The sequence below is a fragment of the Electrona antarctica genome (assembly GCF_951216825.1).
Source record: "Electrona antarctica genome assembly, chromosome: 16".
Classification (NCBI taxonomy): Eukaryota; Metazoa; Chordata; class Actinopteri; order Myctophiformes; family Myctophidae; genus Electrona; species Electrona antarctica.
In genome coordinates, this window is record NC_136797.1 from 38,938,874 (window position 1) to 38,956,532 (window position 17,659).

The 17,659-nt window shown below is 43.0% G+C and overlaps 1 protein-coding gene across 1 annotated transcript in view; it reads right to left on the reverse strand.

Annotated features, from left to right (window-relative positions):
- The window catches only part of cwc27 (CWC27 spliceosome associated cyclophilin), a 62,365-nt gene that overhangs the window by 43,877 nt on the left and 829 nt on the right, over nucleotides 1-17,659 (reverse strand). The window contains exons 2-10 of the mRNA XM_079523749.1: nucleotides 16,585-16,681; nucleotides 14,533-14,645; nucleotides 13,344-13,487; nucleotides 12,790-12,888; nucleotides 10,250-10,350; nucleotides 9,982-10,051; nucleotides 8,366-8,445; nucleotides 7,778-7,805; nucleotides 6,572-6,741 (exon numbers count right to left, since the gene is read on the reverse strand). Of these exons, the coding sequence (XP_079379875.1) occupies nucleotides 6,572-6,741; nucleotides 7,778-7,805; nucleotides 8,366-8,445; nucleotides 9,982-10,051; nucleotides 10,250-10,350; nucleotides 12,790-12,888; nucleotides 13,344-13,487; nucleotides 14,533-14,645; nucleotides 16,585-16,681 (902 nt within the window). The remainder of the gene's footprint in view (nucleotides 1-6,571; nucleotides 6,742-7,777; nucleotides 7,806-8,365; nucleotides 8,446-9,981; nucleotides 10,052-10,249; nucleotides 10,351-12,789; nucleotides 12,889-13,343; nucleotides 13,488-14,532; nucleotides 14,646-16,584; nucleotides 16,682-17,659) is intronic.

The following is a 17,659-nucleotide window of genomic DNA, read 5'->3' on the forward strand; positions in this document are numbered from 1 at the left end:
AAAAAGTTTTCTAAATCATGACAATTTTCGGAAAGATTTGAGGCACATTTTAACGATTTTTCAAAAATAGCAGACCTACAAGTTCATAGCGCGCCACTCGGTGGCGCGCTATGAGCTTGTAGATCTGCTATTTTTCAATAGCTAAATTATAACAATGTTTAAAACACCAAAAGGGGTTCCCGCCCAAAATGGGTTAATGGTTAATGTGGTTAAACGCTAACGTGACATGGATGCGTTCCAGGTCTCAATGGGTTAATAGACTACAGTCTGCCTGCATTGGGCTGGCTGTCAGTCAGGACACACAGCTGACCGGGGGCCCCACTCTTTATCCCATTAGCGCTAATGAGAGAAGGGTATGTAGGCTATGTATGTATGTATGTATGTATGTATGTATGTATGTGTATGTATGTATGTATGTATGTATGTATGTATGTATGTATGTATGTATGTATGTATGCATGTCCTCGTACAAGGCTTCTTTGACTATGCATGCACCTCCTGGTACAACAGCACCTCAAAGGCCCTTAAAACTAGGCTCCAGACTTCCCAAAACAAACTGGTCAGGCTCCTACTTGGCCTCACCCCCCGAACCCACCTCACCCCTGCCCACTTTGACAGACTGGCATGGCTTAGGGTTGGCGACAGAGTACAGCATCTTGCAATGGGTCTGGTCCACAAGATTCGATACTCCACCAAGATACCCATGTACCTGTCTAGATACTTCCTTAATGTTAACGAAGTCCACACCCACAACACCAGAGGGAGTGCAACGAACCATGTACAACCCAGATTCGGCACAAACAAGGGACTAAATTATTTTCGCTCCTATGCCACCAAAATGTGGAACGCCCTACCAACAGTCATTAAGACATGCGAATCCCTTGACTCCTTCAAAACCGCTCTCAAAGGGCACCTACGGATGGCTGCAATTCGAAACTGGCCCCCGTAAAATCTGAATCCCCCCCACCGCCCCCCCCTTTTCCCCTCACTGTATATGTTTCTTTTCCCTTTTTACCTCCATTATGATGAATTCCTGTTCTGTTCTTTGTCTATATAGAAGTGTCTATTTGTACGTCTCTAAATGTTTTGATGAATTGAACATGGTGGACCCTGTTGTAAACACGTGTAATGCTTAATTGGGTCGTCCACTCACAGTTAACAGCCTTTGTATTGAGTTTGTGCTTGAAATGTACTGTAATTCTGCAAACTGTTAATACAATTTTCAATCAATCAATCAAAGTATGCATGGGCGTAGCTTGAACTTGACCCCAGGGGGTGCGAATGTCTGGGGGGAATCCCGCGCGTGCACGATTATTTTTTTTACCTTTTATTAATTATTTTGCCGTTTTTATGCAATGCCCTAAACCCTGCAAATTTGTTATTTAGGGCAGCAGCGTGCACGCACGCACGCACGCACATGCACACGCACTACAGCCGTACAGCGAGTCATCATTTCATGATAAGAGATTACAAACTACAGTCAGAAGCCAGAAGTTACAACAACCGGCATTGACAGGACACTGCAATCCTGCAAGTTTGTTTATTTACCTGATTGCTGTCAGTGTTGCCTTATAGTTCACTTTAGAAAACTGTGGAAATAAGTAGGCTAGTTCATTGCAGAGGGGCGGGCTGGCGCGCCGTGGCGAGGGCATCTTTGTAATATGTCTTGAATGTCCACACAATGATTATAATCAAAATAGTAAAGTTTACTGAAAAGCTTCGGCAGGATAACACAGCAGCATGTACATAAGAGTCACAACAACTCACGTTAGTCACCCAGAGACGACCTGCTTTACGGCAGATTTGTAACCATAGTGATGCCGGTCTCTTAAAGCAGGGGTTCTCAACCCGTGGGTTGCGACCCCCCCAGGGGGTGCACCCCCATTAACTCTGCCCATGTATGTATGTATGTATGTATGTATGTATGTATGTATGTATGTATGTATGTATGTATGTAATCTATGTATGTATGTATGTATGTATGTATGTATGTGTGTATGTATGTATGTATGTATGTACGTACAGCACCTTTATCCAAAGCGCTTTACATAGATTGTGCATTACATTCACCCATGAACACACACATTCACACACCGATGACGGAGGAAACCATGCAAGGCACCAACCTGCACATCGGGAGCAATTAGGGGTTCAGTGTCTTGCTCAAGAACACTTCGACACTAATTCTGAGGGAGCCCGGGGTCGAACTGGGAATTTTACGGTTCCCATCCGGCCACTACCCCTGAGTCACCGCCATATACATACGTATCTCGAGGTATGTCGAGGGGAGTATAGGAAGAGAAGACATCATCTACGGATAACTATAGCATTAAGAGGCAGATGAGAGATTAAGCCTATCTTAAGGGTTATATATCATAATGATTTTGCTTCATTTTCATACCCTCTGGTAGCCTCGAAGCCTTGTCTACGCCTGTGCTTTCCCAAATGTTTTAGCTCGAGGAGAATAGAATAGAAAACAGCACTCTACAAGGCAAGCACACAATGTGTCGCATCATGACATCAGCCAGTTGTTTAAGTATACTCCTTAAAGGAGCATTCAGTGATTTGGGTGATTAGGAAAAATACCCGGTCCACCCGGTAATGGGTGATTAGGAAAAATACCCGGTCCACCCGGTAACAAGATGTGCACACACATGCACACGCTCTACAGCGGGGGAAGTACAACAGACAAACAGCATGTGCACCAAGGCCCGCCCCACTCGATCATGATTGGAGGAAGGCCCCTCTCATCCTGATTGGATGAAGGCTTTGCCACCCAAAGCCCAAACCGAAACTAGGGTTTTTTGACCCCAGGGGCTCACTGGGGACAGGGAGGAACTCCTTATATGGTCAGCACACTTTATAGTAGGGAGGATTATCCAAAAAATAAGAAAAAATAAGTGATATTTGAATTAAGTGAAATCACTGAATATACCTTTAACATTTTTTTCAACCAAACACTCAACCAGCTTTCACCACTCTTTTCCCACTCTCTTTTCCAACTTTGTGCCACGCTGCGTGCGAGCTTGTACATTTGCTTTTTTTATATATATATAAATCCTAAAGAGTTTAAAAGGTTTTTAATCATTTTTTAACACAAATCTTTATTCTGGGAGGGCGAGGGGGTAAATAAGCATCCTCGAGCCCTGGGGCCCATATAGGGCAGGAGCCTATCTCCTGTTTCTGTAGCGTGAGGCAGCTTGATGTACAACAATACCCACTGGACATGATGTACACAAGGACACCGCCTGGACATGACGCTAGTATGTCGCAGGAACTTATCCCAATCCACCCCATGATGCCGAGTGCCAAGCAGGGAGGCACTGGGTCCCAGCCTTTGGTACGACCCGGCCAGGGATGGAACCCGACCTCTCAGTCTCAGGACGGACACTCAGCTGGTGGGGGCATTTTCAGATGGTGGTGGGGGTCCGCACCCAAATACATATCATTTTGAGGGTCCTTTGCACGAAAACAATTGAGAACCACCGATTTAGAAGGCATCTGTAGAATCGTCTTCAGGTCTTCATGGGTTAAAGGAGCATTCAGTGATTTGGGTGATTTGGAAAACCACCCAGTCCGCCCCGGTAACAAAATGTGCACATGCACGCTCTACAGTGGGGGGAAGTGCAACAGGCCAACAGCATGTGCACCAAGGCCCGCCCCAAGGCCCCTCTCATCCTGATTGGATGAAGGCTTTGCCACCCGCCACCAAAACTGAAACTAGGGTTTTTTGACCCCAGGGGCTCACTGGGGACAGGGAGGAACTCCTTATATGGTCAGCACACTCTATAGTAGGGAGGATTATCCAGAAAAAAAGAAAAAATAAGTGATATTTGAATTAAGTCAAATCACTGAATATACCTTTAACTACTTTTGCTGGGGAACCACTAGAACCCCCCCCCAGTTCCAGTTCAGTTGTTTTTCTCGCCTATAGAGCACCGAAGTCTGACGTCAATATCGGTAGAGGGCGCAAATCCACAGGTTTGTGTACTTTTTATTTGTATTGTAATCCCCATAGGGGGATTTTAGATCGCCTCATATAAGAACTGCGTTTGAAAAATAAACATGTCACCCCCGGCCGTTTCAGATATGGATATGAAGAATCAACTGACTGAGAGAAAACACTAATGTTACTGCTACTGAATTAGTTACATTTTCGCTAGAAACAGACTGTATCATATATGAGTGACTGACTGTTGCAAACGACACAGAGACACCTCCCCGACAATAACGCAGAGACAGCTTGTTTATTTTTGGACCACAACGCTTATATGAGACGATATTAAGATGAGCCCATGTTATTCTCCATAGAGAAATTACTTCCGCGAACCAGGGGAATCGAAGGGATGAGCGAGTTACGTCAAGACTTCGGTGCTCTATTATTGAACCAGTTCAGAGTGTTTCCACTGAAAAAGAATTGGTTCAGAAACCTAAAAGTTGGTTCAGAGCTGGAACCAAAAAAATGGCCGCCGGTTCTGTGAAAGCACGAAGGTAGAACAGAACCAGTTCTAGAACCAAAGTTATTTTGGTAGAAACGGGGCCACTATAGTCCCCGGGCGCCCACCGTGACTACCACTGCTGGCTGCGGGCCGGGGCTACAGCTTGCTTCTACTACAGCAGGGGTTCTCAACCCGTGGGTCGCGACCCCTCGGGGGGTCGCCAAATTATTTTAGGGGGTCCCCAAATTATTAAAAAAAAAAAAAAAAAAAAAAAAAGAATATTTGTTTTTAAATTTTATTTTCACGATTTTTCAAAAATAGCAGACCTACAAGCTCGTAGCGCGCCACTCGGTGGCGCGCTATGAGCTTGTAGATCTGCTATTTTTAAATAGCTAAATTATAACAATGCTTAAAACACCAAAAGGGGTTCCCGCCCAAAATGGTTTAAGGTTATTGTAGCAGTCAATGTATATTGGGGGTCGGGGCGGGGGTCCCGAGACGTTGCCAAAGCATTTTCGGGGGTCCCCGGCCAAAAATGTTGAGAACCCCTGTACTACAGCATCAAGAGTAATTTGATTCGAGTGCCAAGGTTCATTTTTCACGTAGCCTTTGGCAGCCGTAGCCTTATAGCCAGACCCAAAGATGTCCGTCCAGTGAGTGTGAAGTAAGGTAACGTGTACCAGTGCAGCTTTGGAAACAGGCTGCACGGTCAGGGACATAAATCTGATTCTGTCAAACAGATTCTTAAAAAGGCATGGCAAGACCTGTCACATCATTCCTACTAACCTATACCAAATATGTCACGAATGGGCTGTTAGGTAAGAAGTAATCTGTCACCATTATGACATTTTACTTGACGATTAACAATCGCTCAAATAATTGCGATTAACGATTTTAAATCGTGTTTCTGTCGTTCTGTCGTTCACAAAACAAAAATCTGTGTCGTGACACGTTTTGAGCATCTGTAGATCTGCTATTTTTTGAAAATGTAAAAATTTTTAAAAATATATTAACATTTTTCAACACAGAAATGATTATGACGATCATGAAATAATTGATTATAATATTGTGATAGGCCGAAATGTGACCAAAAAACTGATTTACGCAGCAGAAAAAAATCTACACGCTGCGACATATCGCAAGCTTGTAGATCTGCTATGTTTGGTGCGACACCAAGTATTAAAGTGGTCTTGAAGCCAACTATCTCCCTGGAGCTGGAGAGATGATTAAATTCACCGGTTCTCAACATGTGGGCTGGGGGCACCCCCTGGTGGCCCGCGAGGGGTGTGTGTGTTGTGTGTGTTAACATGAATGCTGCAATGCATGACAAGTACATAATAACCAAGTACAACTTCCTATTTTTTTTTGTCACATGGAAAAATATGTCACGAATGTAACAATATCAAATAGATCTGTACGTGTCTTCTGCTTCCAAATGTGTAGTGTTGTTGCTGTGCATGTGATTACTTTACATACTAAATTTTACCAACTATGTCTATTGGTAAACTGTTGATAGTTTTCTTCTTGTACAACACTGCTCCCAACAGGCCTTCCAACTGCATTACAACAAATTAACTTGCCATCATCTTGGGACACAAGCATTGCCTAACCTCACAAACACTGCTTAACTAAATGGTAAATGGTGCATTGATATAGCGCCTTTATCCAAGGTGCAGTACATAGAAGGTGCATTACATTCACCCATTCACACACACATTCATACACCGGCGATGACAGAGGAAACCATGCAAGGCACCAACATGCACATCGGGAGGAATTAGGGGTTCAGTCACGTCTTGCTCAAGGACACTTCGACACTAGCGCTAGACCCCTGGGAGATGTATTGCTGAGATGGAGCGCCACACTTACCATCAGCTGCCAGTACTTCTCGCACGACTTGCTGCACCAAGCTGATGCTACTCATTCGCTGAGTTGGCGGTGCCCGGGATGGAACCCATGAACTTGTGGTCCAAAGGTGAGAGCTCTACCAACTGAGCTACCCGGAATATATATATACACATAATGTGACAAAACAACACTATTGCTTTTTATTTTTAACTAACCCTAACCTCACAAACACTATGCCAAAACACCAGGAAAAGAGAGAGTCTGGTGTTTTACGGTGTCTATACCTGCGGCTGGTCTTCTTCCCTCGCTCCTCCTCCTCGTCCTCCCTGGCGTCTGTCTTTCTGTCTTTCTTAAGCTTCTTGGAGACCAGTTCCCTCATCTTCTCCTTCTGGTCAGAGTCGTACTCATCCTCGCCGGCGCCCATCTCCACCTCGCTGTCATCGCCGTCGTTCACCTGTACACGGTCAAGGAAGGTCAAAGTAAACTTTAATGTCCACAGGGGAAATTTGGCTTGGACTTTCACCCCTGCTGCAGCCACACACAAAACATCAGTGACAAAAAACACAATAGAAATACATAACAGCGGGGGGGACAACATTACAAAGTGCACAAATAGTATGGTTAATCTAACCTCTCACAGTCAATGCTGTTTCAGAGCCTCATTCAACATTTTAGTTGAGGTACAAAAAGATTTTTAAAAACTGATGTACTTCCACTTCGGTTCGCTGTACCTTCTAGGTACAGAAGGGCAGAAGTACAAACTCCTCATGTAAAACATGGGTAACATCAGTGACTATATTTTGGGCCTGTCTTAGTGTAGCCTGCTCATAAATAGACTGCAGAGAGGGGAGTTGAGACAAAAGCGTAAAACAGTAGGCAAAAGCAAAAAAGAAACATCACATGATTAAATCACACAATTAAGCATCAAAGAAAACAATTTTGAACATGAGGGCATTGTCCAAGAAGTAAAATCAGTGGATGTAGAAGAAAGCCTTCTTAAAAAGGTAGGTATTTAGTCCTCTCTTGAAAGAGTCCATTGACTGTGGTGCTCTCAACATATATTTTTGGTCAACAGCGTGAACTGAGACGGCGGAGGAAGTGTAGTCTCACAGAGAGCACAAATCAAACAATATGAAGCATCCATGGATTAGTATTACACTGCTTTTGGTTGAATGCTTGATTCTGATTGGTCAATCACTGAGCGGTCTGGTATTTTTGAACAATGACCGCTGAACCCAATGACAGACCGCTGTCGAATCAAAGACTCAAGAGCACCTGGCTCATATCAATCTGCGCTGCGTTCGGGGTGTGTCAATATAGGCAAAAATAAATGAAGCAAAAATAGCAGATCTACAAGCTACTTTAGGTATTTGTCATATAACAAAGTAAGAAAGGGGATTGGCCGGTTAAAAATGGTGTGTGCACATCGCACTGAATCGCATTCATTTCACGCGTATTTAAATACATTTTTAATATGTTACAGTACATACCTCAGCTGTGTCTCCGGCTTTGGTTTTCCTTTTGGATAGAAAAGCATACATCAAATTACCATTACAATAGTGTGTGATAAGGACTTTTGGATACTGCACCTTGGATAAAGGCGCTATATAAATGCACCATTCTAAGAACACTTTCCTGACGGAAAGGAGATTGTGTGGCACCAGTGTGTAAACTACATATAGATCAGGGGTTCTCAACCCGTGGGGCGCGACCCCTCGGGGGGTCGCCAAATTATTTTGGGGGGTCCCCAAATTATTTTCAAAAAAAAACAAACAAATTGTTTAAAAAAAAAAAAAAACACGATTTTTCAAAAATAGCAGACCTACAAGCTCGTAGCGCGCCACTCGGTGGCGCGCTATGAGCTTGTAGATCTGCTATTTTTAAATAGCTAAATTATAACAATGCTTAAAACACCAAAAGGGGTTCCCGCCCAAAATGGTTTAAGGTTATTGTAGCAGTCAATTTATATTGGGGGTCGGGAGGGGGCGGGGCGGGGGTCCCGAGACATTGCCAAAGCATTTCCGGGGGTCCCCGGCCAAAAACGTTGAGAACCCCTGATATAGATGAGACTTTCATACTTATCGACGGCTGGAACAGAGCTCAGTCGGGGGTCGTCCTTCAGCAGGTCATGGCTGCTCTTGCTTTTTCCCTTCAGTGTCTGTAGAGACAACGTGGCAGAAATAATACACATTTTGTTGCCGTCCGGCAAAAACCTCTTATCTCCATATTTTAAATTAACGCCCTACTTCATACATGGGCAACTGGCGGCCCGGGGGCCACACGCGGCCCCCACCATCACTTAATGCGGCCCTCAGGTTAATATCAGAATACTAGTTAGGTTACTTTTCAGGATTCCAATTCAAAAATAGGAAAAAACTATTCAGTATTTCAATTCAAATATAGCAAAAATAGCTGATCTACAAGCTCAAAACGCGTCGCAGCGCGACGCGTTTTGAGCTTGTAGATCAGCTATTTTTGCTACAACAATAATATGCAATGCGGCCCCTCTGGAGTGAGTGTGGAAATATAGTGGCCCTCTGGAGTGAGTGTGGAAATAGTGGCCCTCTCCATCGTCAAAGTTGCCCACCCCTGCCCTACTTGAACACACTACAGGATCACAGAAAGGTATCAGAAGTATCAGATCCGCAAACTGGAAATGCGGTGCGAAGCTTATAGATCTACTACTTTTGCTGTTGTTGAAATTGAATGCGGGAAATGTAAAGGTACTTTCAGACGGACATCTATTAACGCAGACGTTGATCCAGACTATTAACCCATTTAGGCCTGAGGCCGATTCTAAAAATGCCTCTAAATCCTGACCTAAGGTTTCTGAAAAACTTCAAATATTTATATAGCAGAATCAAAATGTTTACATTTTTGAATACTGTACATACTGTACAGAACCCAAAAATGGGTTCCCGGCCTGAGGGGGTAAAACATCAAAAGGGGTTCCCGCCCAGAATGGGTTAACGCAGCCTGGATCAACGAGAGGTCTGCTCCAGGTCTGCTCATGAGGGTCTGGATCAACGAGAGGTCTGCTCATGAGGGGCGCGACAACGCAAGCATAAAAAAAGAAGCTAAACAGTCATCAGTGCCCATACCCGATGCGGGGTTGGCGAAAGGGCCTTTCTGTGCGGAGTTTGCATGTTCTCCCCGTGTCCCCTAGGGTAGGTACCCTCACAAAAAACATGCAGTAATCCTGGTCTCTAAACAAACTGCCTCCCCCTGGCCAGCCGGGGCGCCTGATGGAGGGGAAAGGAACTGGATAAAAAATTTAAAAAACAAATTGAATTACGAGGCGCGTTAATCGCTGCCCGTTTGAAAGGACCATAACCGTTTTGGCGGTTTGGTTTCCAGTTCCACCCGACAGAGATAATTTGTTTTATTAAAATATATTTTCTCTTTGACAGTCGACTTTGAAATACATTTATTATTGTATTTATTTTTGTTTAGATGCATTAAGGTCTTTACCCAGACGATGACGAGAGGTGACGAATAAACGGTCGGAAAACACATTGGCAAATATCAAACTATTAGGTTGAATTAGGCAGTAACTTTGTATCGCTATATTTCTATTTTTATATATTTCGTAAGTATTTCTACATTGTGATATTGATCATTGTTCTTCCATCACTTTACCTTACATTTGAAAAAAACAACAAACTTAGCCAAATGACTCTTCTAAATGGATTACCTGACTGACTTGATTCACCACCTCCTCGTCTTCTTCGGCTTCCTCTCCAAATGATAACAGACTGAAGTTCCTAGAAATTACATGTAAACACGTTAACGCAGTAATAATGATGAGGATGATGATAAATAAAAAGAAGAACAATGAAGCTGGGAGCGCATTGATCAAAACATAGGTTTAGTAGCCGTGAGTGATCTGCACAATACGTTGCATCTTTCGACACGTTGTGAGCTTGTAGGTCCCACTATTTCCACAAGTCCCGAGGACTCACTTTGTGGCCTTTGACTGAGATTTTTTTCCCTCCACTTTTTTGTCCTTCTTGTCTTTCTTCGATTCACGGGGAACGATGTCGTCGAAAGGAGAATGCAATACCTGTGAAGAACAGAACGATGTTTATGACAGGTGTTGTACAGTAGGTGGCGCAACACTAAGAATGTCAACAATGTGGACTGGATGACAATAGGATGGTGATTCCCCAAAACCTTTTCTGGATCAGGGCCCACCTGAAAATCCTGAACGGCACACCCTTCTGACCACTTAACACGGCAGCCATCGGCCGTGTGCGGCGTGCATTTTCATACATTAATGATCGATCAATCAATCGATTGTGTTCCAGCTGGATTCAATGGAACTACCGTAGTATACTTTAAGTTTATCTGTATCACAAAGAAAACTAAAATTGTACTCACTATGAAACTTTTTTTTTAATGAATAAAATCTAAGTATGGTTTTTAATAAAAAAATAACTTATACAATTGGATTGGTTGTATTTTGTCTCCCTGCTTTTCTATTGAGACATTTAGATCAGGTCTCAACGAGACACTGGATCTCACATCAAATTTTGACCTGATGGTCAAGATTCAATTCATCCCCTGAGCAAGCAGGCAGGCTCTATTAGCTCAATGGTAAAACTTTCAGCACTTGCACAGGGAAACCGGGTTCACATCCGGGGTAGAAGAGGAAAGTGTCATAGTGCTATTTTAACAATACAATCTTAGGCCCTTTCCCAATTCCCCCCTTCTCCATCTCCCTTAGCCCTTCCCCTTGCTGATGCGCGTTCACGTGAGGAGGAAGGGTTATCTCAATTCTCTTTGGAGCGAGGGGTAGGGACGAGGGCGAGGGTTAGGATCCCCTTCAAACCAAGGGATATCGCGACCAGACTTAAAACGGAGGGACATGACACAGAGGGCGGAAGGCGGACGAGGTAAGACGCCTTTTCAGTCCTTTATTATGGAACTTATGGAAGAATATGATATTAACCAATATTATTTGAATGTGTTAACAATCTGCATCGCCAAAAATATCGCAATCTCTAGCAAAGGTTAACGTTACCTCACTTGAACTAACGATATGCTACGGCGTTGCATTCATACAACGTTACGGTAACGTTACCCATTAATTTCGCATCGGCGCTTTATTATTTTTTATTTACCGCCGGTGCCCCGGTGGAACAACTCGGATGCAAACTACTAGCTTAACTAGCAGGCATCAGTCCGACCCCCAGACCACGATATGTCAACATTCTGCAGTTTTGGAGCTCTTAAAAGCCGTGAAATAGCCTACTGTACCTACATAACGCTGCCGCTGCATAACGTTGGCTACTCGCTGCAGTGATAGCTGGTATGGTTTTATCATGACCAATGTTATGATAATCCCCACAAGTTGCAAAAGTTACATAACTAATTAGCAATGGTGTTGTTTTTTCCCCCCCAGGCAAACCAGCTATGGAACAGACTGCAAGCTGCTGTACAGCCTGTACATTGGATGGAGATGAATCACGATTGTCCTAAATGTTGTTGAATTTGAAACATTATCATTCATATTATTATTAGCATACCACGACTTCCATGATAGAAAATGACTCTGTTCTTAATGATATTAAAAACAATGAACACAGTGACCACAGCCCCTTATTTCTATACTGTAAATTGTTTTTCCTTTTTCTAACCCTGTAGGCTATATGATATATATATAACTGTACCCATTCTATACAAACTGTTAATACAATAATCAATGAATCAGGTACAACTGTTGAGCAGTGTGTCAGAATGAGCTATATCTAGCTGAATTACATTCTGGTGGGCTACCAAGATGAGACAAAATTACAATATATTTATTTCATCATAACCACAGCCATAAATATTTACGTTCCATCTCTTCTCCCAAAATAGCCGATCTACAGCTTATAGCAGTGGTTTCCAAAGTGGGTTATGGGGACCCCCAGGGGATCCCCAGCTAAATTATAGTTTGGAACCAAATGGACCCATAAGGGTCCATTTGTACACTCAGAGTTAATTAACATTGATTTTACAATATAAATTGGGGATCCCAGAGACAGAAATGCCATCAAATGGGGGTCCATGGACTAATGCATGTCACACTGGTGGTCCGTGACACTGCTAGATTCGTAAAAATATATGGGGTGCCTGGCATAGCTCTTCAAATGGGGGTCTGCGGGCTAATTTGTGTCAATTTGGGGGTCCTTGACATGAAAAAGTTTGGGGACCACTGGCCTGTAGTGAGCTTGCAGATCAGCTATTTTCTGAGAACAGGTTGTATATCAATATATACAAGGGACGTTCAATATTTAGGGACGTTCCAATTCCTAGGGTGATGATTTATCCCCCTACCCCTTGACACTCATTATGAAGGGACAAGGGGAAGGGGCAAGGGATAAGGGGTAGGGCCAAGGGCTGAGGGGTAGGGTTAAAAAAGGAATTGGGAAAGGGCCTTAGTGTTTTGATTTGAGGGCACACTTGCAATACCCACAGGTTGGCAAGGCGCACTGCCGTGGCACATACTGCACTGTACCTCAGACGTTCTTATCTTGTGTGGATTCAGCGGTCTCTCCTCGTTGTCACACTCAACTTCTGCTAATCTGAGCATGTTGTAAACCGTGTCTCCTGTGACCTACACACACCGCAAACAAAACAGCAGGGAGACACGATCATTTTATCTATCCGAATGCATTTGGATTGTACAAAAGTCCCTATAAGATGCTTATTATGTGTCAATACGACTATATACGTTAATAATAACATTGCAACTATTGTTAGATTATAAGACATTTATAAGTGCTTGGAAGAAACTTGTTAACAGTTTATAGACCACTTAAGTAAACAACATTAAAAAAAATCACACGTGTGAAGTGAAGGGCGCTCTTATCATCATACATCAACTCATTCCGGCCAATCACAATTTGCGTCCTCACCTTCATCTTCAATGTTTGTGTTTACACAAACACTCAAAGCTGGCCATTCATTGTCAATGGCATCCAATGTTTGTGTTAACACAATGTTTGTGTGTGCACAAACCCTCAAAGCTGGACATAGGACGGGCTAGCACCCCTCAAAAATGTTCTTTACCTTGCCAAATACGGTGTGTTTATTGTTGAGCTCATCTGCACGCCCCAGCGTGAAGAAGAACTGACTCCCGTTGTCGTGAGGCCCGGCATTCGCCATGGCGACCAGTCCTCTGCGGTTGAAACGCAGTCTGGAGTGAAATTCATCCTGAAAAGCGGGAGCACTGGAAGTTACATTTAAGAGGCTCCCACAGTTCCCCACAGTACAATCAGGAATCTGACATGTTGTCTCTGTTGGGTGGAAACCTTAGGTCCAAAACTGTTACTTCTCAGGATTCAAATTCAAGAATGGCAAAAGTAGCAGATCGATTCGCGCTGCGTTTTGAGGTTGCGGATCTGCTATTTTGTTATGCTTTTGTGTGACACTGTAGTGTGATCAACTAGGGCGTTCATTTATGAAGTTAGAATATGGAGCTAAGCGGTTTCTGCCCGACAGAGACGATATCCATCATGGTTCTCAACATGAGATCTGGGGACCACCAGCGTCTAACTCTGAGAGTGTGCAAATGGAACATTTTGTACGCATCAGTTAACCCATTCAGGCCTGACGTCGAAATTTAAAAAAAAAAGTTTTCTAAATCATGACAATTTTCGGAAAGATTTGAGGCACATTTTAACGATTTTTCAAAAATAGCAGACCTACAAGTTCATAGCGCGCCACTCGGTGGCGCGCTATGAGCTTGTAGATCTGCTATTTTTCAATAGCTAAATTATAACATAATGTTTAAAACACCAAAAGAGGTTCCCGCCCAAAATGGGTTAATGGTTAATGTGGTTAAATGCTAACGTGACATGGATGTGTTCCAGGTCTCAATGGATTAAATGAACACTGAGGACTTTACAGTGTAGAATGTAGATTGAGGTCTAAAAAAGATGGTGGTCCGTATCACCCCATCAGGTTTTTTGTACTACTGAATCTGACATAGTGGACTACTGAATCAAATTAGTGTTTACTTTTAACCATAGGTTTTACTCTCGAGTGAGAAAAGCATGGACAGAGTGGCGCTGGCTGATGACGTATCAGCAACAACGTGGCTACGTAACAGGTGACGTTATGAAATACGAGTCTGCTGCCTGCTGGCCAGACCGAGTAGCGAGTGACAAAACAAATTCACGGAACGCGAATCACTGTGGGAACCCAGGCTAGAGAACCGCTGCTCTGGCAGGGAAATAAATACAGTACTAGACCTGACCTTGAATGGACGACCGTAGATAGACTCGCCACCAGTCCCCGTCCCAGTGGGGTCTCCCCCCTGAACGATGAACTCAGGCACCACACGGTGGAACAAGGTGCCATCATAGTAACCTGGACAAAATGACAAAATGACACATTAAAACCACAGCGCCGGTATCTGGCACCAAAAAAAGATGTTTAGATGATGGATATATCAGCAATTGCGAACTATTAGTACAAATATATGACAAATTAATTCAAACTGATTAACCCTAGAACACTAAACGCGGGTGATTTTTGCCCGGACAATCATGTTCATGTAATTTTCATAATATTGCTGAGGTCTGAGGTGGGTGGGTCCTTCAGGATGCTCAGTGACATCATAGAAGGTAGGCATGTTTCACATTCCCACATCCCTGTTTTTTTCTACAGGCAGGTGTTCAGGTGAATTTCACCCGGGTTTAGTGATAGAATGATAGTAATAAATCCCACACTCCCACCCAGGAATGGATGGACCAAAGGAGAAAATGCTAGCCCTTTTTTTGTTTTTGATTTATAAAATAATACCCACATTTTTAACAGATTTTGGCTTTTGCCCCTGCATAATCTTGTTTTTTTTTGTACCTCAAAATGTATTGCTTGCTTTACTTTAATATATTTTGATGGAATATATTATATCGAGTAAGATACTTGTGATGGTGTGCCAAAAGTTTGGTTTAGTGTTCTAGGGTTAAGGCGATACAATATGTGACTCTGTGAGCGCTGCAGCAGTGGGTGGAGAGTGGGTTGGTCCTGGTTATGTTAGCAATGTTCTGTCCAGTCAGTGTTGATCTGGGTGAGTTTAGTCAGTAAGCGGAGCAGAGAACTGAGTAAAGACCATAAAATGTCAAAGTAAAGTCAGATCCCAAACGGTAAAAGCGGGCCTCAAATGTCAACCATCAGAGTGGAGTCAGTGGACCGAAAGAGATGAACAATTTGGGTTTTTTAAAAGAGAGGTGTCGTCCGACAACTTTGCAGCTACTGCATCAGAGAAGGAACAGATCTACCAGGCAGCCATGCTGAAGCAGCCTATGTTAAAGTTACACAGAATAGGTATATGCATGTCTTTATGTCCCTGTACACTTTTATTTAATCTTCAACAGAAAGCAGAAATGTGAGGGCTAGAGCTTTAAATTAAACGCACAAGGAAGCTCACTCACTGTGCGTGCGTGCGTGCGTGCGTGCGCGCGCGCGTGCGTGCGTGCGTGCGTGCGTGCGTCATCTTCAACAGAATGTACAGAAATGTCAGTACTAGGTGGAGTAACAGAGTAAGGCTTCCTGAAACTAGTTACCGGTCATTTAAATGAAACTGCACGAGGAAGCGAGTGAGTTAGAGAGAGACAGACAGACAGAGATTTTATTCATATTCATGTTTTTCTCTCTCCTCATTCTCCATCCCAGATGTGTTTAATGCCCAACTCAAACATATCTACAGCAGAAATAGACATCTCAACCAACACCAGAGGAGAGAAGCCCTACCACTGTGACTAATGTGGAACTAGGTTCAGGCTTGGTTGTGGATGCTACTTCTATGTTCAGAAATTAGTGTCTTTAGCACCTTGTTGGTCTTACCAACATAACCTAGAGCGCATAGGCATTTTAGCAGGTTTATAACATTTTTGGTTGTGGTTATAGTGCCCTTGATATCAAAATATTTACCCGTGAGTGGGTGCATAAAAGTGTGGCTCTTCGTGGTGGAGTTGCACTGTGCGCCAACGGCCGCATCTATAATTGCCAGGGATTCGAGTTTTGAGTTTTTGACACGCGGTTAAATATTTATTGTATGTAAGACTATGATATATTGAGTTACAATTGAGAACGTCTGTGTTTTCACCGTCCGTCGATGCTTCATATCCATATGAGTAAAATCGCCAGGCTCATTTAATTTGTTCATTTTTGGAACACAGTTTATTATATCTAAGATGACCATAGGGTATTTTCGATAACTCTGTGACCCAGGAGGATAGCACCCTCTATCGGCAGTGATGTCACACTGATGCAGTAGTTCTGCCTGGAGCCAATGAGTCATTACCTTCCATACACAGCTGCACAAAGTTCCTGCATGCTTTGGGTGCCTCCTTGGACCACAGCTCGATGTCAATATCACCTGCTGACGTCTTCAGCAGAACCTGAAAGCAGCAGAGCAAAATGATTACGTTTTTCTCTACATTTTCCTTAATGTCTTTTTTCATTCTGATAACTGTTATAATGTACTGTTAATAAATAAAGTTAAGATGAGCAGAATATTCATTTTTTAAATGTCACTGAAAAGACTGACACACACTTGCACAATGCACTTCCCAGTGTAAAGCGGTGTAAAGTGGGGTCTGTGAACGCCCATGGCCATATTGATAGTTATGAACCAAATGGACCCTTGCATATCTGTAACTCAGAGTTTAAGAATGCAACCAAATGGGCCCGTTTGTACACTCTTCTTGACTCTTGAGTTTTGGGGGCCTGTGGATTCATTCATACATGTTAGTCAGGTGGAGCTTGTCAAACCAATATTTTGCACGCGCGCGCACACACACACACACACACACACACACACACACACACACACACACACACATATGAGCGCGACAAATACATCTCTTGAATCTTGATGCAACCTCATATCAAGAGGAAAAAAACATCTTGAGTAGCAAACCCAACATGAACCAAGGGTATACCTACTATATAACATGCAATATGTTATTTAACTTATTTTCAATGCTTACATTCTATGCTAACTTAAAGATATATTATGTAACTTTGCATTGTGTTTCCATAACAAAACAATACATTTAAGTACACCATAATTTCCCTCTATATCAGCAGTTATCAGCCACCTGTCTGGGCACTTAGGCTCTGATAGTCTAACGGTTTGACGCAGGTTCGAGTCCTGCTCCCCCGGGACAAAAAGTTTGTTGTTATTAAAGCTCAATATTATGATAGCAAAAATTGCTATAGTGTGTTCAGTAACATAGGGTCTCTCCGTCCCTCCAGGTCTTTAATAAACAGAAAATACATTTCCAAGTGGGTCACAACAATTTTTACTATTTCATCACTTCACTTGTTTATCCTGTAAGTGTATCCTCATGCATGAGTTCTCTCCTGATAATAAT